At 34.8% G+C, this 27,505-nt stretch overlaps 2 protein-coding genes across 9 annotated transcripts in view; one reads left to right on the plus strand and one right to left on the minus strand.

The window, feature by feature from the left end:
• LOC143255228 (inactive rhomboid protein 1-like) overlaps positions 1 to 1,389 on the plus strand; it is an 82,254-nt gene extending 80,865 nt beyond the window's left edge. For all 6 annotated transcript variants that reach the window (XM_076510559.1, XM_076510560.1, XM_076510562.1 and 3 more), the window contains one exon: positions 826 to 1,389. In XM_076510559.1, the coding sequence (XP_076366674.1) occupies positions 826 to 1,257 (432 nt within the window). In that variant the 3' untranslated portion in view covers positions 1,258 to 1,389. The remainder of the gene's footprint in view (positions 1 to 825) is intronic.
• Positions 1,390 to 4,643: 3,254 nt separating this feature from the next.
• Positions 4,644 to 26,610, minus strand: LOC143255230 (UPF0764 protein C16orf89 homolog). Of its 3 annotated transcripts, none has more exons than XM_076510564.1 (9): positions 26,398 to 26,610; positions 25,690 to 25,967; positions 24,141 to 24,302; positions 23,647 to 23,797; positions 14,460 to 14,577; positions 13,081 to 13,240; positions 7,197 to 7,316; positions 5,144 to 5,200; positions 4,644 to 4,959 (listed from the first exon to the last, which is right to left on the minus strand). In XM_076510564.1, the coding sequence occupies exons 2-9, from the start codon at positions 25,934 to 25,936 to the stop codon at positions 4,868 to 4,870; spliced, it is 1,107 nt and encodes a 368-aa protein (XP_076366679.1). In that variant the 5' UTR covers positions 25,937 to 25,967; positions 26,398 to 26,610; the 3' UTR covers positions 4,644 to 4,867. The 3 variants fall into 3 exon arrangements, with proteins under 3 accessions (XP_076366679.1, XP_076366681.1, XP_076366682.1); XM_076510566.1 differs by having other exon boundaries at positions 25,690 to 25,964; positions 26,398 to 26,603; XM_076510567.1 differs by lacking the exon at positions 24,141 to 24,302.
• Positions 26,611 to 27,505: the final 895 nt, after the last annotated feature.

The raw sequence follows: 27,505 nt of genomic DNA on the forward strand, positions 1-27,505 counted from the left end.
TACCAAGATATAATGATGATAACCAAGATAAACATCATTGAAAGTTAAGTTTCTTAACACTAAAAGATTAGTGTACTGAAAGCTATTGACTGGAAATACTTTATGTGGAAACGTATTTATTGCAGAGACATTTTCAAGTGTATAGTCATACTGTGTTTACTAGTCATTATATTTTAACATTCATATTTTATTGTGTGAGGTTTTTTTTGGATGTGCCATGTTAACACTAATTGAAGAACATCCATTATAGACTTATTTCTCAGTTATTTAATTGATTTTGAAACACAGGTCAAATCAGGATTCAACTACAAAATGTTTAAAGTGATTTATCAAAATGTTGTCACTGTTTCTTCGTGTAATTTCAATGCTAAGTGTACTGGCAATCATGTGTTGTTTTATGATTAATTTACTTTCTATGTGCTTAAGTTGGGATTCAATAATTTTGACTTATTTGTGGCAGGCCTGTTGCATGGTAGCAATGATTTATCAGTGTTTTCTTGTTTTTTTTACTTATTTTTGTTACTATTATTTGCATTATGTGTTACTATGTGGTTGTTTTTACTTTAAATCAGTCAAAAAATGTATGAAGATCTGTATTTTTTTACAAGAGCTAAAGTGTATTAAACTGAAATGTTTTAAAGTCACCAAGTACAGTTAGCCAAGGGTTTTGAAGTATCCATGAACTCCAATTTAATGTCTAAACAACATATTTAAAATTGTGATTTAAGGTTTTATTTTAAAAACTGTTAAATAATCAAGGAAATGTTGGTTTTTTATTTAATGATATATTAGTATTTGTTTCTTATTAAATTAAACCTTTTACAGGTTGGTCCAGCTGGATCCCAGTTTGGCTTGTTAGCCTGCTTCATTGCAGAGGTCATCCACTGTTGGTCAGAATTGAAACAGCCAGGATTAGCTCTACTTCGTCTCCTTGGTGTTGCTCTTGTTTTGTTTATATTAGGCTTGTTACCGTGGGTGGATAACTATTCGCACCTGTTTGGTTTTATATTTGGCTTCCTTCTTTCATATGCACTGCTACCATTTCTCTCTTTTGGCAAATATGATCGTACAAGGAAAATCATTATCATAGTACTCTGTCTGTTAGCAGTAGTAATCCTCTTTCTTGGATTGGTGATCTTGTTTTACGTTCGTCCAATTAATGAATGTCCATTCTGCAAGTATTTCAACTGCATTCCATTTACACATGATTTTTGTGAAACTCAAGACATCAGTGTTTTAAGAAAAGAAGAGTTTTGACAACAGAGAAGATAATATTCAAATTCAATAAGTGCCAACTGTCAGACTCGATTTTTAGCACTGTGTTTGAGCTGATTTTTATAAGAGAGCTTTGGTTTGTATATTTTAATAAATTACAACATTTTCCAAAAATATCCATTACCATTATTTCATCACGAAAATGTAAACGTTTTTAACAAATTCTTCAAGCTTTGCCTTTCTTTTCTCACTTTGTGCTTCCTTGGAGTATTGCATAGAGTTAAATAATTTAGGCTAACTCCTGCTTATTAAAACACTCGCCTACTAGTTGTGTAGCGATTAGATGACAATGAAAACAATCAGTACAATACTTGCATTATAATTGTAACATAAGTTGTACAGATAAAGACATTTCAATGTGTTTGTTGATATAATATTGCAATGTCAGCTGCATGGCCTGCTGTTTATAAAGTGTTTCCTTTTTTCATATGGTATTAATTTATGCATCAAAACCAATTTTCTTACCACTAATATAAAACTACAAACACAAATTATTTTTTTTTCGTTTCAACAGCTGTATTTTTTATACATTAATTGCACCAATTATTCTTAATATAAAATAATATTGAGACATGTTTTGTAATAGCTCAGTCATATAAGGCATTATTTCAGTATGATGAAACCATGGTAGGTCTATCCATAATGAGGATACCCTTCCTGCAACAGTAAACAGATTTAACTGTGAGCAGAAACCCAAGAAACAGCATAGATTTAGATGTTCCTTCTAATTGCCCAAATTAATTCTTTCATTATTTTTTAAAGAAATCCTAAATTACAAACAGCATCAGAAACAAGATATTACAATACAAGTTACTTACCTCCAACTAAATCACAATAGTTATTGACTTCTGTGTCAAGTCGTATTTTATACCAACATTGTTTTTAATCATTGTATTTCCTGTGCCATCTTATAGATGTCTGTTCCAAGCTAATATGTTTTAATACCTTTTCTGGTCATCGTGAGTTGTAGTATTATACATGAGAAATGTGTTATACATAAATACCAATCACCTCACAGAGACATAAATCTTTAGAGGCAGCCTCTTGATGTGTTACTAGGTTGTTACACTTAAAGCTGACATAACTAAGCTTATTCCAGTGGATCCCATAATTTTCGTTATTTTAATACCCCGTTTTCTCCCAAGATCTTGAGCCAGTGACGTATCTCTGACGCATGTATTTTGTTTTTAAAAATAACATTTTTATACTAATAACAAATTCAATTCCAAGGAATAATTCTAGATTGAGCAACCAGTATATAAACACTGAGTTCTAGTGGAATACCTTGGTAATTATTCAATTAGACTGCCTTCCAGTAGTGAAGTGTGAGATGAGTTTTTTTTCAAAATGTCCGCCATTTTCAAGATAGCTGCCACACGTTCTTGAGATTTCAGATAAAAGTTATATTTAAATAACATATTTATATATACGTAAATATAATTTACAGGTAAATAAACTTCAACTGAAGTGTACGTATGTACTAGGTATGAAGTTAACAGAGGCAACACAAAAGAGTCTGTAGTTTTTCAGAAACAAATATGCTTTTGAACAACTCGAAAACTGCGCTTCAAACTCAACTTCTCTGTGCAGCTGATCAGAAAAGTGGATCCCAAGAATCAAGAAATATTTGCACCTTATAATAATAGTAAAGTAGCCCAACATGTCTAGAAAGTAAATTAGGAAGCAATACATCTATTTTAACAAACACTACAGTTCGGTGACCCAAACCTGCTGAAGATAGTAATACCTAATGACAGATTTCTATATTTGTCGAATTATAAATGGGAAAAAATTCAATATTTTTGTAAATATGAAATATACGCGACAATAGAAATGGGTATGTGGTATCAGACACCACGAAAATAAAGCTGGTCAACTTACATAATTTTGAAACTTTTCTTTTTATTTGTTTTAATAGCTATTGAGAAATAAATATAAAACATTTAGATATCCAAGTTAGTATGACGTAAAGCTGCATATAAAGGGGAACCTTTCCCTAGAAATTATAAGAGTTATAACCAATTTGTCAACCACAGTATACTGTAGCAAGAAGTTTCTTTTTGTTTTATTTTAGAATTTCGCGCAAAGCTACTCGAGGGCTATCTGCGCTAGCTGTCTCTAATTTTGCAGTGTAAGATTAGAGGGAAGGCAGCTAGTCATCACCATCCATCGTCAACTCTTGGGTTACTCTTTTACCAACGAATAGTGGGATTGACTGTAACATTATAACGCCCCCACGGTTAAAGGCGCAAGCATTTCTGGCGCGACGGGAATGCGAACCCGCGACCCTCAGATTACGAGTCGCACGTCTTAACCCACCTGGCCATGCCGGGCCGCATTTCAAGAAGTAAATCAACATAAAAATTAAACTTGCCAATTTCGTTTCACGCAAGTTTGTCTGTTACCCTAGTTACTAACAGTACATACTTTAATATATACATCAACTTTACGTAACTGCATTATTAAATACTGTTCCGTTCTTTTTTTTATATTTTTCTGTATGTGTTGAAAAATATTTTCCGTTATTATCAATTTCAAAATTAACAAAACAAAAACTAAAATAGCGTTAAAAATATAATTCATGGTAGGCATCGTGTAATTAATCAAATGTTGCAATAGATTTTGTTCTTTAAACATTCTTCGTGGTTGTTGCCAGCCTGACGTAGAGAACGTGATTGCCATTCTCACTTTTTCCCTATAAGGACTGTTGTAACATTGGAAACAAAGGAAACGTCATCATTGGAAAAGTAACTTCAATAGGTTTTTTAAATTACCCTGTACATTATGCATTATTTTAAAATAGCAAAAGGACTTCAGATCCGTCAGAAAAGGGGCTTCAATCAGATTATTATTGTAAATTATATGTTTAAAAATTGGTGTGGACGTAGCTCAGGTTACATAGAGAGAGAACCCGCATAAAAGGGACCACTTTTTATGTTAATTTGAAATTTCAAATGATGGAATTGTCCAATCCGCATTATAATCAAAACAAAATGTTATAGTTATGCAATGCGCTGCTGTAATTATTTTTTTCCTGCAAACATAAAAAAAAATGTTTCGAGTAGGGAGCCCCTTCGAGAATTTTCCTCCCCGTCTTGGATACGATTTTGCCCTTGTTATTTATTTGGTGTTGGGTAAAAATTAACCCCGTTGAAAGTAAATTAATCATTTTTTAATAACACAATACCTTCAATTTCTAAGCAACTCTTACCACGAGTATTATATAACTATTACGTTGAAAAAACAAAACGGAACAAGTATCGAGACAGCTTCCTTTTCATGAATGGCTAATGTGAAACAGAATACAGACCTAGGTTTTTCATTGATTTCCTCTGTGTAATTAAATGAAACGAAAAAACAAAACGAAACAAATATCAGACTGAGCTTTATTGTTTTTTATGAGCAACTAACTTTAAAAAATATAGTTTGTGTGACTAAGTGAAACAAAGAGAGGGTTATATTTTTCACTAAATTAAACTAAACATTGAAAAAAAATGATTTAGACATATAAAAGTATTTTTACATTAGTTAGTATAAAAAATTATGGCTTTTGTTTTTCTTTTACCGAATCTTAACATGGCGGTTTTCACTTTTAGCTATAAGTCATCAGTTCTTCGACAAGAAACCTGGTGTTCACTACTAAGGCACCAAGAGCCATAGATGTCGTATGGGCGAAACAACCTCCTGAAAATAAACCATCATCGTTGTCCGAAAAAATATAGCACAGTTTTAAAACTTTATAAATTGTTTTTAACGCAAGTCACTATAATGTTAATTTCAAAATTACAATAAGTAAAAAATTATCTCAGTGGAAATTGATTATTTCAATTATTCTTGAGATAAAAGCTTTATAAGGTTGCACCCTTACCTCCCATATACATTTCTTCTCTTTTTGTTCTCTTCTGCATATTTTTTTCAGAGATTTCTGAAAAACAAACAAACCATAGTTACATATTTTGTTGTCTCGTGTGTGTGTGCTTTGCTTTTAGCAAAGTCACATCTGGCTAATCTGCTGAGGGGAATTTAGCAGTGTAAAACTAGAGGGAAGGCAGCTAGTTATCACCACTCACTACCAATGAGCTACTCTTTTTACCAACGAATAGTGGGATTAATTGCCACATTATAACGCTCCCACGGCTGAAAGGGCGAACATGTTTGGTGCGACAGGAATTCAAACCCGCAACCCTCTAATAACGAGTCGAGTGCCTTAACCACCTGGCCATGCTGAGTTGGACGTTGTTGTTCCGTAAAATCAAGGTTTGTTTTGAATTTCGCGCAAAGTTACACAAAGACTATCTACGCTAGCCTTCCCAAATTTAACAGTGCAAGACTTGAGAGAAGGCAGCTAGTCATCACCACCCACTGTTAATCTTTTACAAACGAATAGTGGGATTGACTGTAATATTATAACGCCCCACGACTGAAAGAACGTGTATGTTTGGTGTGACGGGTATTCGAACCCGCGACCCTCAGATTACGAGTCGAGTGCCTTAAACCATGTGGCCATGTTGGGATCGTAAAATGAAGGAAGTTTCGTGAGACAAAACTTCAATTACTCTGTTGACTAGCTTTAAAACTGTAAAAGTATGCTTATATTTACGTTAAACGAGGCAACATTAGCGAGGTATTTCCATTCGAAGGTAATTAGTAAACTTTTTCCTTAATATTCTTAAAATTGCTTTTACCTGTACATGGACTGGACTTCGAATTATTTGACCAAATAATTTGAAAGAACAAGCACATGCTGACAGTCAGGGGTGAAATGCTGGAAAAAAGAAAAAAAAATACTAGAAGTACTTGGCTGAGTGAAGTGGGCCTGGGTTTAGAAAGCAAAGAAAATCTACATGTAGACAAAACAAAAGAAAAAAAAAGTGACAAAACTTTATTATGTTCGAGTTTCTGCATTAATATTAATAAATTCCACCAACAAGATATTTCCTGCTAATTGAATTGTTTAATTTTCATTTCATTTTAATTCGTAGCAGAGTTGTTGTTTCAAATGAGTTAATTATTGGTTTATTTTTCAAAACAAAATCTCAATTTCCTGTTAAACAACCACAGTTTTTCATTCTTAAAGTCAGTATTTGGTAATTTTAACGTAATACTAATATACCAAAAATTATTTAAGTCGGTCCAGCATAGGTGGTTAAGATGTTGGACATGCAATCGGCAGGTCACGGGTTCTAATGCCCGTTCCACCAAACATGCAATCCCTTTCAACCGTAGCAGCGTTATAACGTTACGGTCAATCCCACTGTTGGTAAAATAGTTGTCAAAGAATTGACGGTGGGTGGAGATGACACCTATCTCCCCTCTATTCTTTCATTGCTAGACGAGGGAAGACTATCCCTCATGCAGCTGTGCGTGAAATTAAAAACAACAAACAATTATATAACTAAAATTTCAATATATCTAACCTCAAATATTAATTCGTAGAAATGTGGTTGTCTTAAATCAGATAATAGTTGGTTCGTTTCAAAAAAGAACTCGCAATTTGCTGTTACATAACCACAGATTTTCATTGCTCAAAATAATAATTTCAATCCGAAAATTTGTCTTATGCAACTCAGTACTGATGCACCGAAAAATATATAATTATCAGTTCAGTATATCTATCCAATGGCAAGTTAACCTTCAGTAAAGTACAGGATTTTATCGGTTGACTGGTGCTTCTGGCTGTTCCTTAATAGCAAGAATGCTTGAGTGCACTCATTTGAAAATAAATGTAATATATACTTGTGTTAACATGCTAAAATTTTCTTCATTTGTAACACGTTAACATGAATTGTGCAAAAGTAAATAAGTGTATGGTAGAGATGTTTTTGTTTAATAATGATAAAAATACTTTGATTGGAAAGGCAATAAATGATTGGAAATAAGAAACAAAAGAACTCGATATAATATAGAACACTAAGCCTCACCTTCAATTCCATCACTATCTGTAGAACCGTAGCAACCACTGGGAAGTTGCCAGCTTAATATGAGATCTACCCATTCTGGTCTACAGAAATCTTTATATCCAACCAGTCCACATACTGCCACTATAAAGAAGTTAAAGACACTTATAATCTCAGTCAACTCACTTTTTTAAAACTATGTTCAACTATTTTGTGCGTTTTAACTTGCGGTATTATAGAATAACTAAGGTCTTTTATTTATTTTACAAAACCTATAAGTTGTTGGTTTACTTCAAAGCAAATCATTAAACAACAGCTGAAATGAGAGATTGCTGACAAAAGTTTCAGATTAATATTCTTTAACACGGACACACGAGCTGGGCGATTACCAATAGAAATTCGCAGTTTAGCACATATTTTATAAACAGTATGGCATAGGAAGGTGAAATTGCACAAGGATTACTAAGGGTATTATGTAGAATTGTAGATACAAATGGCATAGTGTCACGTGTTACCACTATGTCTGATAAGTCACAGTAGCTGTTAAAAAATGTGTTCCACCAGCGTTTAGAATGCATTGCATCCATGTGACAACGAACATCACAAAAATAGCACGCATCTCATTTCGTATGCTGGCCATTTCCTAAGCTGTTGCATTCTTGAGATCTGGAATTGTGCGTGGCTTTCCATAGCGCATGCGTGACTTCAGATACAACTAAAAATCAGCTGGTGTTAGATCTGTTGAATGAAATGGCAGTTCACAATGTAAGTGACGTGAACTTATTTTGCCTTGAAAGTGTTTCCATGAAACATGTTTCACCTGATTACCTATACAGGAAAGGGCATTTTCCTGCTTTAAACCATTGTGTCTGTCACAATTTGTTGCTGTACCATTGCTTGTGAGAATAACATGGTACTAGACAGGTTTGTAGCCCATTTGTTGATGATACTTCCAAAATAATATGGTCCAATAACAAATTCAGACGTGAAACCATACCATGCTGTCACTTCAGCATCATAGGGATGTGGAAGAAGTTTCAGACCACATAATAAAGTTTCAAACATTGACACTTTTAGAAAGGATGGAGTGTGCTTCATTAGTCCCTAAAATACTGGCACATCACGGGTCACTGGCTTCAAACCAGATAATGGAGTTTCACATATTGACACTTCCATAAAGAATGACGAGTGCTTCATCAGTCCTTAAAATATTGGCACGACAGGGGTCACTGACTTTAGACCAGATGAAGGAGTTTCACATATTGACACTTGCAGAAAGGATGGAGTGTACTTTATTAGTTCCTAGAATACTGGAAAGCCAGGGGTTGCTGACTTCAAACCAGGTAATGGAGTTTCATATATTAATACTTCTAGAAAGAATGAAGTGTGCTTAAGTATATTGGCATGCCACTGGTCACCGACTTCCAGCCTAGCCGAGAACTCAATCATTGTGGTTTTGGAGACAAAGTTAAGGCAAGCCTCTGGGGTGTGAAGCAACAATCTATGTGCTAATATTATTGCTTTATGTTTGTATGTATGTGATTTCTAGAAGAGATATCTGAAATGTTACATATAATCATATTACTAAATTCAAATGCCAGTCTGATCTAGGCTTTGAGAACTGTCATGATAGTGTGTGTTTGACACTCTTTTACCCCCTCCCCCAGCTTTCTTAAGATAGTTACATTTCTGTAGGGCAGCACTACAAATTTTATCAGAACAGGTTATTCTGTATAGCTCGTTAGTTAAATGTGGTTCCTAAACTTTTCCAGAAATTGTGATGTTTGTGTCATGTATGTTGAGATCTTTCTTCTTCTTACTAATGCAACTGCATAAAACTATTGCCTGCGTTTAGCACTGCTGTTTAGCACGGCTCTACATTAATTACATCACGCTATGGAGTTTAGCACGGCTCTACATTAATTACATCACGCTATGGAGTTTAGCACGGCTCTACATTAATTACATCACGCTATGGAGTTTAGTTTTAATTACATCACGCTAGCACGGCTCTACATTAATTACATCACGCTATGGAGTTTAGCACGGCTCTACATTAATTACATCACGCTATGGAGTTTAGCACGGCTCTACATTAATTACATCACGCTATGGAGTTTAGCACGGCTCTACATTAATTACATCACGCTATGGAGTTTAGCACGGCTCTACATTAATTACATCACGCTATGGAGTTTAGCACGGCTCTACATTAATTACATCACGCTATGGAGTTTAGCACGGCTTATGGAGTTTAGCACGGCTCTACATTACATTAATTACATCACGCTATGGAGTTTAGCACGGCTCTACATTAATTACATCACGCTATGGAGTTTAGCACGGCTTTACATTAATTACATCACGCTATGGAGTTTAGCACGGCTTTACATTAATTACATCACGCTATGGAGTTTAGCACGGCTTTACATTAATTACATCACGCTATGGAGTTTAGCACGGCTCTACATTAATTACATCACGCTATGGAGTTTAGCACGGCTCTTACATTAATTACATCACGCTATGGAGTTTAGCACAGCTCTACATTAATTATATCATGCTTTAAGAATGCCTGGACTGATACTGCACTGGCAACCGGACTACTTCTAGTGTTCCAAGTAGAGATAACATCCGCATATTGGGAAACCCAGTTTGGGATTCATATCTCACAGTTAATTTAGGAAACTAAATATCACTAACAAATATAACGCCTAGTAGTGGGCTGAGCACAGAACCGTGCTTGAGGTTTATATCAGATTGATAAGTTTGTTAAGTTTAAATTTAGTGAATCGATTGTGAAGAAAGCTTAATATCCACCTTACGAAAATATTTGGAATATCAAAGTTGTAAAGATTTAACCTTTGTACCAAACCAAGTCAAAGACTTTCCTGACATAAACGAACGTTGCTATAGTGATGTGTGTGAGGTTAAGACCACAGGTTATAGAGGTATGCTATATGACTGATATGTTTAGTTGTTAGGTTCTTAATGACTGCATTTGTTGTTTTGTCTTCCCCGGCAAGCATATTTTTTAAAGTTTTTTAATGTGTACTTCACTCTAATGCTTTGTGTATTTCTTCTGTGGTTATTGATGGATCAACATTTCTTAGCAAGACAGTATGTCGACTGGCACTATTCTTGGGAGGTTCGCATTGGTGAACATTTCATATAAAGATTGCAGATTAGCACCACTCATGGAAGGTTGGCACTGGTCAACATTTCATAGAAAAACAATGTATATCATAGATTGACACTATTCTTGGGTGGTTCGCATTGGCCAAAATTTCCTAGAAAGGCAATATCTAGATCGGCACTAGTCTTGTGAGGTTAGCATTGGTCAACATTGCTTAGGAGGCCAGTATGTATATTAGCAGTACTCTTGGAAGGTTGGCACTTCACGCTAGAGTTAGATTTCCAAAGTCAGTACATATATCTAAGACCGTCAGGAAAGTTATCCTATTTCGAGCTCTTCTTGTAGCTTCGGGAATCAAACTAACGTCAGATCCGTAGTTGCGGACAAAATTAGCATCTTCTCAAGCAGAAAAGTCGCAAGAAAGTTCGTCAATAATAACTAGAACAGTAAATGTCGTCTTGATGATCTCGGTAGCGAAATCAAAATCCCTAACGTACGTGAGTTGTACAATGATAAAGAGACCCATTTGTACTCGTAGGAAATGTGCTAAAGAAAAACAGTTTCGCCCCTAATGGCAACGTGTGACAACGGTGGTGTTTGCATCCATACGATATTCTTAATATCCCTGTATAGTTACACCTTCCTGTGGCAAACCTGGAAATCAGGTTTTTATCTGATGCCACGCAGTCTCCACAAGTCCCATTGCTGCGTGATACCTTCACTTTATCTTCAAAAAAATGTTAATATTACACTTTATTTTAATAATGGCTTGAAAGAGAACATATTTAGAAACAACCTGTTAGGAACCACTTTTAAAAGCAATATAAATTATATTTTATTTAGTTCAATTTAGTCTTCAGTGTACAAATTGAACGAATCTCAATACCTGGAGGTAATTATTTATGCAAGTTACTATAGTTTCCTTTTCGTTTTTTTACTTTTATCTAATGTCGATAAATTTCTCATGTTAGCGTTCTAGCCATGGGCTTTATAACAGTACACCTAACTTTATAATAGGTATTACATCCCTGTATATTCGGATACCGATATTTTTAATAAAATATTTTTTATATTTATTTTCGTATCTTGTATGTTAACTTTGTTAAACAAATCTTAAAAGCTTCTGTTTACAGTATGATGTATTAAAGACATGGGTAAAATAAAACTGCCTCTGCAAATATCCGTATTTTACTTAACAACTATTGTTGCTGTTTTGTTTTTAACTCCCCACTAAAAGTGCCTTTATACCAGTGATGTACATAAAAACGATTTGTGCATACAGTTGTGATGTATATAGGAATAATAACCGTAGACAAATTAATTGTAAACATTATATTACCTGTTAAATATGTTCATCGTTACAACTCATAATGAAACTATGATAAACGAATAACACTTCAAACAAAAATGGTTATAAAATTGTTGATAAACGAAACGAAACACACGGAATTGAGGAAAAACAAGACAAATGAACGTGTCACAACTACATCATGTATTTACGAAACATGATTTAGCTAGTGTCTGATGATGTTTTTAGTGGTAAAACCTGAACATATGATGTATTTGTGACACGTTCATTTGTCTTGTTTTTCCTCAATTCCGTGTGTTTGGAGTTTCACTAAGTATCAAGTATTAGTTGTGTAAAATTATTATTAACGTACAGAGTAAATCAGGTTGTACATCAGTTGAACCTCTTCGGGCATCGATATGTATTGATTTATTAAGGTTATTTTGTCATGAGGTAATAGAAGAAGAAAAATAATAATATTTAATTATTAGTATTAATAATAATTATTATTATTATATTATAATATAATAATTATTGGTATTTATTAAAGTTATTTTACCGTGAGGGAATAGAAGAAGAAAAATTCTACGAGAGTGAATTTTCTTGCTGTTATTTGTACAATTTATAACTTTACGCGATTTTTATTATCAGCCAGGATGAAAAGCTCAAGGTCGACTCTAGCCTTATTTTTAACCCAATGTAACGATCGCGTACATGGTACTGTGCAACTATTTTAAGACCTAGAAAACAGACTAAAGTGGGTGTTTTTAGTACGTCAGTCCAGTTATTTGTTCAGGTTTTTGTTACTTTCATTCCAATTCGCCAGGAAACACTTTGTTTGGCTTCGTGTAGATGCTGTATTATTTATTTATCGTATCATTAGAATGTGTTTCTAGTCTAAACATGTAGCGTGCTAGCGGTAATAATTGGTCTGACTTCACTTGAAGCACATGACCAATTTGCTTGTGTCCGAATTGATGGGATATGTGAGAAGATAAACACAAAGAAACCATCTTGTTTTAATCACATACTTCGGGAAGGTCACCTAGCCGTAATCATTTGGTTTCCATTATATTACAGATTTATCACAGCACATGTTTGTATTAGTAATTAACGTGATTTGATTTTGTTATTGTCATGTTTACAGCTTTTTATTAAATCGCTTAGTTATTCAGTTCTCTGTATATTGAAGCTTCTGGTTATACCAGTCGATACTTCTAAACTTTCATTTAATAAATATCATCAACGATCCAGTTGTCCTGCTTTATTTTCAGATAGAAGTATGTACAGCATGTTATTTGTTTCATAGTGGTAAACAAAAAAAATGGCCGAAAAAACCAATCTTCGATGCTGGATTTATCAGCTGTGTCAAATTATTTATACTTAAATAATTTTTAACAATCACGCATTTAACATCATTTAGTTGCTGAACAGAACTTTTAGATTTGATTTGAAACTTCAACCCTCATCTCTTGTTCACTAACCTTGCTCAAGAAATAGGTCTCTCCACATTAAAGGAAATCCGTCCGATTCAATCAGTTCGACGTCTCGCAGTATATTGGCACAGAAAACGTCCAACAGATGACTGAAGTTACCTTGATTAAACCTCTCTGCTAATAATGTCATGTGGTTCTTGCATCCTGACTAATTGGTTCAAAATAATTTAAGTGATGTCGAGTTAAAAATTAGGGAACTCTTATGAGAATGGATTAGAAAGCAAATCATATCAATATATATGCAAATATATATTTTGACGTTGGAAGTATTAAATAAATTAAACGTGGCTAGACGGGCTATTCCGCCCAAATATCTTATGTAAGGATTTCTGTTTATAGTGTTTCATTTCGAAAGGCACTCGGGGTTATAGGGTGTTTATTCATTTCTATGAAGACGTTTTGAACTTACTCGTTTTTCTAACATCTTAAATTTTATCAATAATACCATGAATTGAGTCTGGTGGGACAGCGTTTTTGGATAGTTAAACTTGTATCTGTGATACGCCAGACTATCAGGTTCATCCCTCGTTATTACTGTAGTAACTAAAATATTTCACCGTTACTGTAACACTGAAATGGTGGTGCTGTCCGTCACATTCTTTATCACTTCTATAATCATAGTACTTTCGTGAAGACAACCGACATCGTAATTATAACATTTTAAATACCACTTTTCGTAGTTTCAACCATAATGTATCAGCTTTTAAAATTTCGAAATCTCTTTTGATTTTTTTTGCTTTAATCGACATATCATTCACTAGCACTGCAGCTGTTGACTTTGTCACCACCGTATCTGATATAACTTATTAAATAAGATTTTCAGTGTTATCCACGATCCTCAATGACCTTTCCACTTTTATAAACGACATGATTTGTTTGTTGTTAATCCTAAATCTACACAATGGGCTATCTATGTTGTGCTCATTACCAGTATTATCGAAGTCTGATAGTAGTGTGTCTGCAGGCTTAGCAGCCAGAAGGCCAAACATTTTAACAAGTATTCGTTTGAGAATTTCATGATTATAATGAGTTTTGTAAGTATTACATATTTATCAATACTCATGAAACTTGATCACAGATAAATAAACTTTACATTATATGTAACAATTTAATTATACGTAAAAATATGGTAAGTCATAACACCAAAACAACAACACTAGAATATATGTTAATTAGAATGCAATGAAACATTAATTTAGCGTTATCCTTTTTAATAGCACTTACGGCCTTAACCTTGGTAACTTGTCACTAGGTTCGGTTACCCTAAGTTATTGATAATAATCTAATTTTCGTATTTTAGCATCTATCTAACCATCTCACCTGCTACCTTCATTTTCACTATGTTATTTTCTTTGCAATTAGCTCACCATTTCTCCAATTTCCAAATACAATGCTTCATGAGTTAAAGTGTATTTGTGAGTTCCATGTGATGTCATAATATTCCAGCACCTTTTCGAAATGTCACAGTGCTTAGAATTAGATGTCCTAGAAAGAGTAGAATTAGATAGAAGTATAATTTTAATCTGTACAATTCCAGCTTAACACAAAAGTAACTTTTTTAGATCTATAAACAAAAGTTCCTCTATGTATCTAACGAAATTAGCTGACTTGAGTGTATTCTGAATTACTTCAGTTCTCGGCATATTTTAAGTTTGACTGGGGATTTTTTTTTTTTTTTTGCATATACGTCAGCATTTGGCTAACAGTTTCTACACGCGTACAAATTAATTAATATCAATTAAAATAAAATAAATTATGAAAATATGATTAGGTGTAGCTTTAATCTTAATATTGAATACCAATATAAATTTAGGGTTACAACAGTTACTAAGATATTATGATAATATAATTTACACATAAAATCAGTCAATAATATTATCAATGAAATTCAATGTTCATCAATCTGGAACACTGAGATGAGAGATGTTTTCGTCCATAAATCCAATACATCTCAAATGGCCTGGCTAGCTGACATAACCGCATATCTATGTGTGTCAGCTGCGATTTTCTATATCGATTAGACACGGATATTTTGAAAGACTGGTATAAAAATTCGCAGCTGACACACACATAAATATGCGGTTGTTGTGTTTATAACGCAGTTTCCTTCGAACACAATTAACTGGTTTTACGGAAAAGAGAAAATAAAATAAAATTATTGTTTCTTAGAATAATCAGGGAATAAACAGTAATGTCGCGAAAATGTTTTGACATGTGAATCCTACTGGGACGTTAGATTTGGGACTCTATACGATAGCCTATTGAATTAATTCAGTCACGCAAACATCAAACTTTTACAACCACTGTGCCCATAGCAACATGACTGGTAAATCGTATGAAATATTTCTGTTAAGAACAAAAGGTAATTGCCTACAGACCTGACGTCACCCCCATCTGGGATCATTCCATGCTACTAAGACTTCTAAGACTCTACAACGTGGAAGACGCACCTTAATTTGGGAAAGACAATTCTAAGAAAAGAATATTTTGACTCAGCAACCAACATCTTGATGTAACCTTGATTCTTTTTCAACTTACTGAGTAAATATAATCAAATACATCATATTCTTCACAGAATATTCATGACATTGGTTAAATTGAATGTTTTATGCTGTTGAAAATATTTGTAATTGGTAAGTAATGATATTACGATCTGTACGAGAGGCTGTTTTGAGTAGACCCTAAGCTAATCTCTTGCTTTAACTCATCACTTTTGTCTTGAAAGAAGCATGGGGATTTTTCAAAGTATTTTTAAGCAAAAAAGTTGATTGTTTGTCTGGTTGGTTTGGCATTTTATGGCGCAAAGCAACTAGGCTATCTGCGCCAAACATTCGGTAAAAAGTTAAAATTAAAGGAAAATTATTAAAATTCGTAAAAACAAATTAAGGTAAAACAAAACAAAGATTAAGTTTTGAATTAAAAACATAAATAGCTTTAAATCCAATTTTTATATCTAGTTTATAGTAGTAAGAGAGAAACTACAGTAATACAATTGTAAAGGACTTTCTGTAGCATAATTTTAATTATCATGACTGCCAGAATGACTAACGGATAAGTTCAAACATCAGTGTTAGGCACCTTAAGTTTAGCCTTTCCTGATTTCGAGTTATTTGACGTCACGGCCGTTTTCAGAAGTGAAGTAATACAAGTTTTAAAAAGACTTTCTGTATCCAAATTTTAATTATTATAACTCGCCAGAATGATTGAAGTTGACTTTCCAGTCCTGGTTTCGAGTTATTTGACGTTACGGCCATTTTCTAATTTCAAATCGAACTAGTTGTACTTTAATTCTTAAAATGGAATCACATTTAAAATGGCGTAATTTATAAATTACAAAGTTAAATAACATTAAAAAGATTAATAGTCTTTAAAAAACTAAAAACACTTGTAAGGTGGACAGTGTCACCATCGCTAATGACATTGTATAACGTTATGAATAAACCTTGGCACAAAACAGGTTTAAAATAGTGCTGTCGTTGAGAGTTGTAACGACGGCAAGACAGAAAAACGTGGCTTATTGTGACCTGAGTGTCACACAAACAACACATTGGTACATCAGTCCAAGATAAAAGAAAACGATGAGTTAAAAACTGTGACCAATGCGTAGTCTAGTTAGGACAATTTCCTCTTTCCGATCCTTACGAAAGCAAGACGGCCAAAGTCTAGTAGAGGGAAAAGCTTGTTTTCATGTTTCTTACTCCAAGTCGGCTGCAAACTGGCAAGAAGCCAAGCCCTGAATAGAGGACCATAGTCCATGTGTGGAATAGGCACAGCAGTGATAGTGTCAGAGCAGACAGATTTGGCTGCGGTGTCGGTGAGCCCATTCCTGCGAATACCAATATGGCCTGGTATCCAGAAAAACTGGATAGAAGTAGATGCTAAAGAGAAATGGGCCAGTCGGATTTGAGTATCGGTAAAAACAGAGTGAGAACTAATGTGCAGCAATTTCAGGGCCAGTAGAGAACTATGTGAGTCAGTATAAACAGTGAAATTTGAGTACTGCTTAGCTTCTATGTGATCCATGACAAGAGAAATAGCATACAGTTTAACAGTGAGCACAGAAACTATAGAGGGTATTTTGTGTGCAACCACCGAACCACAACAAACCATGGTAGAGCTTACATAGTCACCTGATTTCAAACCATCTGTATAAATAGGAATGGAAGGATGGCTTGAAAGATGTTCAGCAAACAACAGACAGTATTTCCAATCGGGATTGTCTGCTTTTCTCAGATGACAAAAAGAAAGGTCACATTTGAAGATGGTAATAAGCCATGGTGGGATGGGCTGACCAGTGGATATAGCAATGTTACCTAAGAACATACCCAATTCATCCAACTGAGTCTGGGTACGAAGGCCAAAATGAACAATGGCAGATCGTCTATTCTGAAAAGGTATGGCTCACCGAGGAAGGAAAACACATCCCCAGGTGGGATGCTGTGGTAATGATCGAAGTTTCGAGGCAAACAATAATTACATTTGCAAACGGTGGAGGTGTAGAGAAGGTTCATGAGACTCTGTGTAGAACTGGGGAAGTACAGAAAGCCCTGGTACAGAGCCAAAGTCTCTGATGATGAACGGATGCCGCATTTTCAAAGCCGAGATCCTGACAGAGCTATAGACCAGTAACCCATCTTTAACATAGAACATCGTTTTGCTCCTCAAGTAATGGGAGAGACGACACAGAGTATGATCAGTACGTACTTGTACATTTAATTCGTAGCTGCTTGATGTGTACTATAAAGGACAGCTTATGGTCAAAGAAAAGCTCCAAGAACTTTGTTTCAGGGACCACAGGCAGCACAACTTCACCAATACGGAGTTCAGGATCAGGGTGAACACCCCGTTGGCAGCAAAAATTCAACCAAATGGCTTTAAAGAGAGTCGTCGACATAGAGCCTGTTTGCAACAGTGAAAGAGAGTTGTTTAGTGATGGCCATCTTTATACTGAAAAGTGTGACACTCAAAACACAACCTTGACGGACTCCAAGTTCCTGTAGAAAAGAATGGGAAAGTGTTGAGACCTCACGAACTTGAAATCGCCTGGCCATCAAAACTTTTCAATAAAAATAAGCGAATGACCATGTAACCCATATAAATGGAGGTCTCGCAAAATGCCATGAGCCTTCTCAACGTCAAAGAATATTGATACAAAATGCTGTCATTTGAGAAAGGCTTCTCTGATTGACGTTTCAAGTCGAATCAGGTGGTCTATGATGGAGCGCTGTCGTCGGAACCCACACTGGGTGGGCGAGAGAAAGTTGTTTGATTCGAGGAACCAAACAAGATGAGCATTAACTATCCTCTTTATGGTCTTACAGAGACAGCTTGTCAAAGCAATTAGATGGTAATATGAAGGAATCTTCTTCCCAGGCGTAGAGAAAGGTAGAACAATAGCCTGGCGCCAGACATCAGGAAAAACATTCTCCTGCCAGATCTGGTTAAAAATAATCAGAAGAATAGCGAGAGAAGCAGGAGATAGATGGCACAGCATCTCGTATTGTACATCATCAGGTCCAACTGATATACTGCCAGGCCAATGAAGGGACAGTTTGAGTTCAACCAGTGTAAATGGGCGATTATAATCATAGAGGCAATCAGCTCGAAAGAAAATAAATGATCGTTCTGCCCGAGTCTTGATGGCTAAGAAGGTGGAGCATGAGGCAGAAGTGCTAGATACCCGACAAAAGCTTTCACCTAGAGTGTCGGCGATGCTCTGGGTATCAGCTACTTCCTGGCTATCAGAAAACAAGATTGAAAGACGGACAGAATTATATTGCCCACTGATCTTTCAAATGCCCCTTCAGTCAGTTGGATAAACTGCTTCAAGCTCTATGAGATTGATCTAAATAAAGGTAGATAAGTAGGATAAAGGTAAGTATGGTCAAGGTAAAAGGTATACTGAGTTGGTATACTATACAGTTGCTATTCAATCCGAACAATAATAGGTGTCGATGTATGCAAAGTTAGCTTTGCTAAAAAATTCCTTGATGCCCCTATTCCACTATTATCCGTCTGACAGAAAGATCTGCCTGGTTAGCACAGAAGAAAACTGGGTACACTAAACTATTACTTCTGCACTCCAAGGAACTAAGAAGACAACAAACATTTGTAGCACTGTCTTTTGGGATTGTCTATTAGTTCACATTTTTGGGACTGTCTATTAGTTCACATTTGTAAAACTTAGCATTTGTTTCTCCCACAAAACAAACTATACATCGCTGTAACGTATACCAATACACTTCAAACTACGCAATACAAGGTTGGAAATAACGACTTGTGAACTTATTTAAAACTTATTTTTTTGAGTTAAATGCCAACTAAGTGAACGTGCACGAGCTTATTGAAAAGGGTAAAAGAAAGAACATTCACAATAAAAGTTATTCAGTTAATGTTTAAAATACTTTGCCAAATATTACATCAAAAACTCAAGTTGAAACCTTTCTCATTACCTTTATATCTAGTAATTGTTTTTAATGTTTTAAGTAATTATTATTTTTAATTCGTGGACCCGTTGCCAGGCATCTATTGAATCAACAGCATCAACTGCTAACTGTTGAACTATTCTTATCTGACTGAATAACTAAACTAAACTAAACTAAACTAACGTGGCAGGGGTTCAGTTTAGAGAGAGAGAAATCCGAAGAGTTCTCTCTCCAACTGGGGTGTTCAGGAACTTTGTAGTTCCTCTTCGTCCCCTTTCGTGGATTGTTATTAGGATTAAGTGGTGGGTTTTTTTTTATTATTATTATTTTAATAAATTAATTATCGTTATTATTCTTGACTTTTTGGGTGAGGAATGTCTCACTAAATGGTCTTTGGGTGGAGGCAAAGGTAGCAGGTGGAAAGAAGGAAAGGTCGGGACCTGTCTCGAAAAGAAAAAGTTGGGTAGATGTGAACATGAATGTAATTCATTCAAGTTCAGATCAAATCAAACGGCCCGATTCTGGGTCTGGCAAAAAGGTTGCCTGGGCTGGGATCTAGAAATCCAATGCCTGAAGATTTTGATGTGGGGGGAAACGGGAGTACCCCGAGAAAACCCACTTTCACACGACAGGCGCCGAAAGTTTGCCTGTCGAGTGCCCTGTACCTGAAAAAAAAGAAATTCATGTTAATAACATAGTTTTATGTATTTAAACTCTTTGTTGAGTGGATTGTGATTCTTGAAATATGTTGTATGGTGATATGTATTTTGTTGGTGCACTTGATAATTTGTGTAGTGATGCCGTTAGTTTGTTTCTGTTTTCTGCTTTTCGATAATATTTCAGGGAAAGTTCTGTTATTCTGTCTCTTATAGTTGGTAAATTACTAATTTGGTGTAGATAATTTGTTGGTGTAAAGATGGTAAACTGAATGCGGATTTTAATATTTTGTTTTGTTGCACTTGGATTTTTTGGAGTGTGTTGTTTGACATGTTGTATGTTACTTGACATCCGTACTCTATTAGTGGACGGATGTAAGCCTTGTATATTTGTATAATGATGTTCGGTGCGCATTTTGATTGTTTACCAGTTATAGTCTTTAGATATGAAATCCTTTTTCTTATTGATGCGTGTATATTGTTTATGTGTTTTTCCATGTTAGTTTTGTGTCGAAAGTGACGCCAAGGAATGTGATGTTTTTGCTCATGTTGATGGTTGTGTTTCCAAGTGATAGATTTATTTTTCTAGATTTTTCTTTGCTTCTTTAGTTTTCTATAGAAGGTGATTGCTTGTGTTTTTGTCGGATTTAACACGACCCTCCACTTGTTGCTCCATGTTGAGACGTTGTTTAGTGATTCTTGTACGCGAGACATGGCCATTACTGGGTTTCTGGAGGTGCTCCAGATTGCGATGTCATCTGCGTATTGTGAATTGTGTGTGTATGTTAGATTTGGAAAAGGTATGTCACTGACGAAAATTATGTAAAGAAGTGGAGAGAGGACTGATCCTTGGGGCACTCCTGCCGTTATATTAAATAATTTGGATATGGTTTTATTGACTTTTACTTGTGCTGTTCTATTGGTTAAAAATTTGAAATCCATTTGACTATCGTAGGATTTATTTGTAGGTGGTTTAGTTTGTATATGATGGCATTGTGCCAAACGCTGTCGAATGCTTTTTTTGACATCTAGGAATACCCGATGGTTACTTGATTGTTGTTGTAAGCTTTGTATATTGATTCGGTGAGTCGTGTGAGGTGATCTGTTGTTTGTCTATTTTTCTGGAGGCATTTTGAGATTCTGGAAGGATGTTGTTTGATTCGCAAAATGGAGGAGACAGTTGGAGATAATTCTCTCCATCAGTTTGCCAAGGCAGCTTAACAGACTGATGGGGCGGAAATTATCTGGATTTGTTCTGTTAGTTTGTTTCTTGGGGATCGTTGTTATGATGGCTTTTTCCACGTGTCAGGGTAATACCCTGTCGCTAATGAAATGTTCATGATGTTTGTGAGGTGTTGTAGTAAGAGAGTGGAACTTTTTTGAGAATAATATTTGGTATTTGGTCATGTCCGGGGAAGTGTTCTTCAAGTTTTGATATTAATCTTTAGTTCGGTTATGGTTATTTTTCTATTGATTGAATTTGAGTATGCTTCTAGTGTCTCTCCGGAAATCCTGGTGAGAATGAAGCTTGGTTTGCATTTATGTAGTTGTTGACATGGTGTTGGTGTTGTGTGTCGAAATCTACTGATTTTAAATCGCTAAAAGCGGATTTGTAATAGTCAGCTAATAAGTCAGCTTTCTCTTCGTCCGTCCTTGCGATTTTATTGTTGTGTGTGATGTGTTGTAACATGTGATTTGTGTTTTGTCTGACGCAATACTCTTGAATTTTTCCAGAATTCTTTTGGATTTTCTTGGTTTTCTAAGTTCTTGCAGAAGTTATGCCAATTGTTTTCTCTGACTTTTTAATTTCTTGTTTAATTTTGTATTTGTTCTATTGATTTCTGTTTTAATGTGTGGATCACGTGTGATGTAGTGTATTCGTCGTAATTGTCTACGTTTGATTATTAGTGCGTGAATTTCTGGTGTTAGAGTCCATTGAATAAGTGATTGTTTTCTTTTTGATTTAGGAATTGTGTTTCTTGTGGCTTTCTTTATGGCTTCTGTAATTTGATCAACATATTTGTCTAGTTCTGTTTTGTTGTTTACATGTTCGATTGGGTGGGGTAGGTATGAGTGCAGAGAGGCATTAAAAGTGAGCCAGTCTGTTTCAGTGTAGGTGTATGCGGAAGGAGTCACGTACGCCACAGCCAGGTGGCGCGGATGAATCATACATGACACGGGAAGTGGTCACTGGTGATTTCATCATGCACTTTAAAGTTAGATATTCTATTAACCATGTCCTTGGGTGCGATGATGAAATCGAGTACATCATATGAGCCGTTAGCGGCTGAGAAGTGTGTGGGTGTATTGTCATTAATTAAGTGCATTTTATTGCTAGAAATAAAATTTTTTATGCAGGATCCTCTGCGTGTGTCTCTGTTACCCCTTAATTCTGTGTGCGGTGAATTAAAGTCTCCAATAATAATTGGTTTGGGTTTTCGATTAACACATTTTGAAGGAAGTTAATGTCGATATTTTTGGTTGGTGAGCAATATATGGCTAGAATCGGAATAGTTAGCCGGTTGTTAAAGTGTATATTACAAAAATGGTCTCATTAATGTCAGATTTAAATGAATCTTCTATCGAGATTAGATGCGATATTTTTGTACTAAAGTAAGTTATTATACCTCTGTTGTTTTCTGAGTGAGGTATGTTGTGTGAGATGAATCCGGGGATTGTGGTGTTTTGTTTCTCTGTGCAAAGTGTTTCTGAAATGATGATTATGTTGGCGTTTATATGTTTGTTTATGTTGTATATTTCTATCCTTTTGTCTTTAAGATTTCCTTGGCAGTTGATGTGTAAGATTTTAATGTGTTGTATCATTGTGTTGTTTTATTTCCCTCGCGTGAATTTTGAGTGAGAGATGGTGTGGTTTCAGGTGAGGGAGGTTAAAATAATGACTTGCAAGGCTGCAAACAGCCTTGAGTGACTCGTGCCTCGATTCGAATGAGGGGAGATCACTCAATTCTATCAGCATTGCTAGCAAGTTTGTGGTGAAATCTGTTGGGTTAAATGCTTGTGTTGTTTTGGGGCGTGTTACGTCCGCGTAAGTACGTGTTGGTTGAGGTTGAGCGTGTTTGATTTGCGAGTCGGTTGGAGTTGGTAGTAAAGGTTGTTTGGTGTTGTTTTGGTAGCCGTGGGTTTGATTATTGTTGTTCGTGGTTTTGAAAAGGAATCTGTTACGTATTTGGGTGTATTTGGGGCAGCCTTTGTAACTGGCTGCGTGTGACTGAATAACTCGTTATAAGAGTCACTCTTATAACGCACCTACGCCTCTTAGTACGGAACATGATACTTGTTTTTATGTAACAAGTCGCGAACCAAAAACTCCACTGAGTCGTGCTACACCCGAACTTAAAGCTAAGATATGCTCTGATTCCACAGTCTATCATAAAGATCGTAGTGCAGGAGTTAAAATACATTCGAATTCTAAATCTAGTTCTCAGGTACGTGCCCTGAAAGACAGTACTTACTTGGATCTTAATAGTTCCTCAATACATTTGTCTGACTGATATTCAGAAAAGTAAGAGGTAGGAAATGCAGGAGTTTCTCTCAGTTCTGTTCTGGTGTAACGAGCAGGATAGTTGAATCTCCACCGTCCTTTCCTCAGCATTTTGTCTAACTCTGAGAAACGATAGTATATCTAATGCTTCTACGTTAAAAAACAATACAGAATCAATTTGTAGATAACTTTGAGTGGCTTAAATGTGGTTATAAACTCTGTTAAATATTCCAGGTATTTCAGTTATCTTTTAATAATGTTCTTTGGATCCACTTTATCACAGAAACAAACTTCATAAAATATTTATTTAATAAAACGTGTATAGATAATAGTACGCACATGTTTTCTACATCACCACTGCGTATTTACAGAATACATGTGTTCATACATTTTAACTTGCTATAATTACACACTTCATAAACAGAAAGTGAGAAATAAATTTTAACGAAACGTTGTTCAACTTACTTCTGAAATAAACTGGTTGTAACTTCTTCACGTAGTACATAGCCAAGTCGGCTATGTGCTCTCCTCTTCTTTGGATATGCTGAAGTTTACTCGTAATGGATCGAAGAGAATGATCACTACCCAGTGATCTACGTCGCTGATGAAGCAATACGTGAAACTGATCTGTGTATATATATATCTGCGTGTATGTATATTAATATATCAAATTAAAATGAAAATATTCGAAACCAAGCACTGAGAAATTTCTAAATGAATTTTCTCGCTTCCTTAAAGGTAACAGTTTGTTTGTTTTTTAATAAACATGGTTTGAGAACATCGTGAGCTTTAATTAGCAATCATGTTTTGTGAAACGGCGTGAGTTTTTTTCATAATAATCACGTTTCGGTAAACACCGTGTTATGGTAATGCACCAACAACGTAACACTAAAACACTTTCAGTAAGTTCACAGCGCTTTAAACGTTTACAAAGTCTACGAATTAATATCTTTAATAAAGTAAACATAACTAAAAATGTATTATTCTGAATTCAAAGGCTGTAACTGTTTTCTACCACCCACACAATTGTATATTTTACTGTCAGAAACAAGACATTTTTTCTATGAATATAGATTATACTCAAGAAGGAAGATAAGTGCACTGTTACGAAAACCACAGGTAGAGCTTGTCTGAAGGGGCTTTTTTACGTTCCGGTTCACTATTTATTACTAGATCAGGGTTCTTATGTCAAACGAAAAGAAAACGATTATAGCTTACATTGTTTTATTGCACATGATATTAATGCTTATAAATAAGACCAAATTACGTCTATTTTTGTTTTTTTTTTTTTTACTGGCAAAAATACAGACACAATTTTACTCACAGAATAAAATATTTGGCAAAAACTAATGTTGTTCATTCAACTAATTTTGCGAAACATGTTGCTTCCGGTTACTGTTTCTTACCCACAGGAAATATCACAGAAATATTTATATTGTGTAGGCATATATAGATATGTACAACTCTATAATGTTATTCATTTGTCGTAATTTATACAAACAGGCTTTGCATAAGTAGTATCACTGAATTATTAAAAGTGTTTTTTTTTTTGTATTAAATGACGTATACACCTTAACCACCATAAAAAATATTCGACATCCACCTTGATATAAAGATTGAAACTAGACACTTGCTAGTAAATTGGCAAACAAACCGAAGATTTACTTGTCGAAAGGTGTAGTTTGTTCCCCAAAAATAAAAATAAAAACACTTCATTTAAGCTTATAAATCGTTGTTTGTCAGTTTATCATTAAATTAACATAGCATGTGCCTCCATACACAATGCTCTTGCAAGCCTATTTTATTTAAGTACAAAAGATCGTTTAAAATTTATAAATCCTCCAAAACCATTACACGATGTTACACTTATTTCAATGAACATAAAGATAAAATTACCAAATGAAGTAAAAGCTATGTTACAATAGCGGTGATTTCCTTATGAGAGCAGAATGAATGACAGGTGTTTATATCATTATTTGTACGGAATCAGTTTGATTATTGATGCAAACTTTACCGTCAACTAAGCGTATCCCAAAAATACCATCAAGGTTGATCCTTGACAAAGATCCTTCCATGAAATCCAGTGTTTTTTCTATGGCTCCTAGTGTGTTTGTAAGTTGCTCTTCAATCTTCTGGCGCCCTATGTCCCTGGATGTCCAGTTTGTATCCTCCATGGCTCTCAATAGGACGGTGGTGAAAGTAATAGCTAAGTATCCCACGGTATGGATATTAATTGATGTTGTTAACCCTAAAAATGCCATAATGTTGCTCTTTTGGTTTACTTTTCAACTGCTTGAGAGAAAAAAAAATTAAAACGTGTCATGTTATTTTTTATGTAACTATCTGAATATTATTAGTATTATATTTTAACTAATGACACTAAAACAGACACTATTTGTATTTTTTAACTACAATATTCCATAATTTAAGAAACTTTGTTTTTATGTTCTCTTCTTTTTTTCCCCTTCTTTAACCTTTTTAGCCGTAATTTGTATATGGAATTTATTGTATATTTAGCATATCTATTATAATTTAATGTTGATATATAGAAAATATATTTATATTTAAACTTTTATTTTCCTCTGTTTGACCGTTTCCAAAATAAACAGTTGTTTCACTCTATCTGTCCTTTAAGAGTTTCAGTATTGTCTTCTAGCCTTCTCGTTCTCTTACAAATTTTCATTTTTTAGAAGCAAAATCAAATTGATTTTATTTAACTTACCCAATTGCTGCTTCAGCGACTCGAGACACTGTCAGAAACAAACAGTTGACGACTATACGAAAGAATGGTAGCACACAGTTTGAAGGTGTACAACGCAATAGATATTACGGGACGTTATTGTAATCGATGTGGTACATTTGTTTGAAACACGTGTCACATACTTGAGATACCTGTACTACACTTCAGGCAGGAAGGGCGCTTAGTAAACTCCGAAGTAAAACACGTACAGTATAAATAAGCATTATAAAGGAATTCGATAGCATCCTAAACTGATAACACTAACGATAATGAAAAAAGCTGTAACAGTTGTATTTTATACTGATTTGTATACCATTTCTCGTTACAAGTAAAGGCATTAACACAGGCCTGCAAATGTAAACTTCACAAAAGTTGTTTTGATTTTAACAGATTTTTCCATACTTTAGCTACGCAAATTTTGAAAATGATATTCATTTACTTTCTATAACTTAAGGACTTTTTTTTTTACAAACCGGGAAGAAAAAAATCAAATTATTCTTTCTTTTACCATAATAACATTTTGTTTTATTACGTGTAGTATGTGTTGGGGGTACCCGGCATGGGCAAGCATGTTAAGGCGTTTAAGTCGTAATCCGAGGGTCACAAGTTTGAATCCCGGTCGCACCAAATATGCTTGCCCTCCCCGATAATCGAGTAACACTGTTATAAAAAGGGTTCCGTTGTTTTAATGTTTAGACGGAGATTGTAGAACCAAATAATCACGTGTTAACAAGTAGCTTTAAATTACATTTCTATTTTTAACTGGCACACAGGAGCAAAACTTATTATTGCTAGTTTAAAAGTGTTTCAATGATAAACATTTTCTTTGAAGACTTCTTTTTGATATTTAAAACAAACTTTCTGCACAAGTAAGAGAGTTCAAGAAGTTGATTTGGAGGGGCAAGTGTCTGTATACTCTTTACTAGAAGCTTAATAAAGATTTCAAACTCCTTGTAACAAGTCCGTATCTCATTCATTAAAAGACTACTAAAAATGTTAACCCTCGAGTGACAAGTCCATATATTATTCACCAGAACATTATTAAAGATTTTAAACTCTGAGTGACAAGCTCGTATATTATTCATTCGAA

This window comes from Tachypleus tridentatus, chromosome 7, assembly GCF_004210375.1.
Source record: "Tachypleus tridentatus isolate NWPU-2018 chromosome 7, ASM421037v1, whole genome shotgun sequence".
NCBI classification, from domain to species: domain Eukaryota; kingdom Metazoa; phylum Arthropoda; class Merostomata; order Xiphosura; family Limulidae; genus Tachypleus; species Tachypleus tridentatus.

Bases quoted from the DNA above. Each gene is read 5' to 3' on its own strand.
- LOC143255230 (XM_076510564.1), bottom strand. From the start codon at position 25,936: ATGGCATTTTTAGGGTTAACAACATCAATTAATATCCATACCGTGGGA. The intron at 7,317-13,080 runs GTTAGTGAACAA...ACTTCTTTATAG, and splicing joins AGACCTATTTCTTGAGCAAG to TGGCAGTATGTGGACTGGTT. The intron at 4,960-5,143 runs GTAAGGGTGCAA...GTTTATTTTCAG, and splicing joins AGAAGAAATGTATATGGGAG to GAGGTTGTTTCGCCCATACG.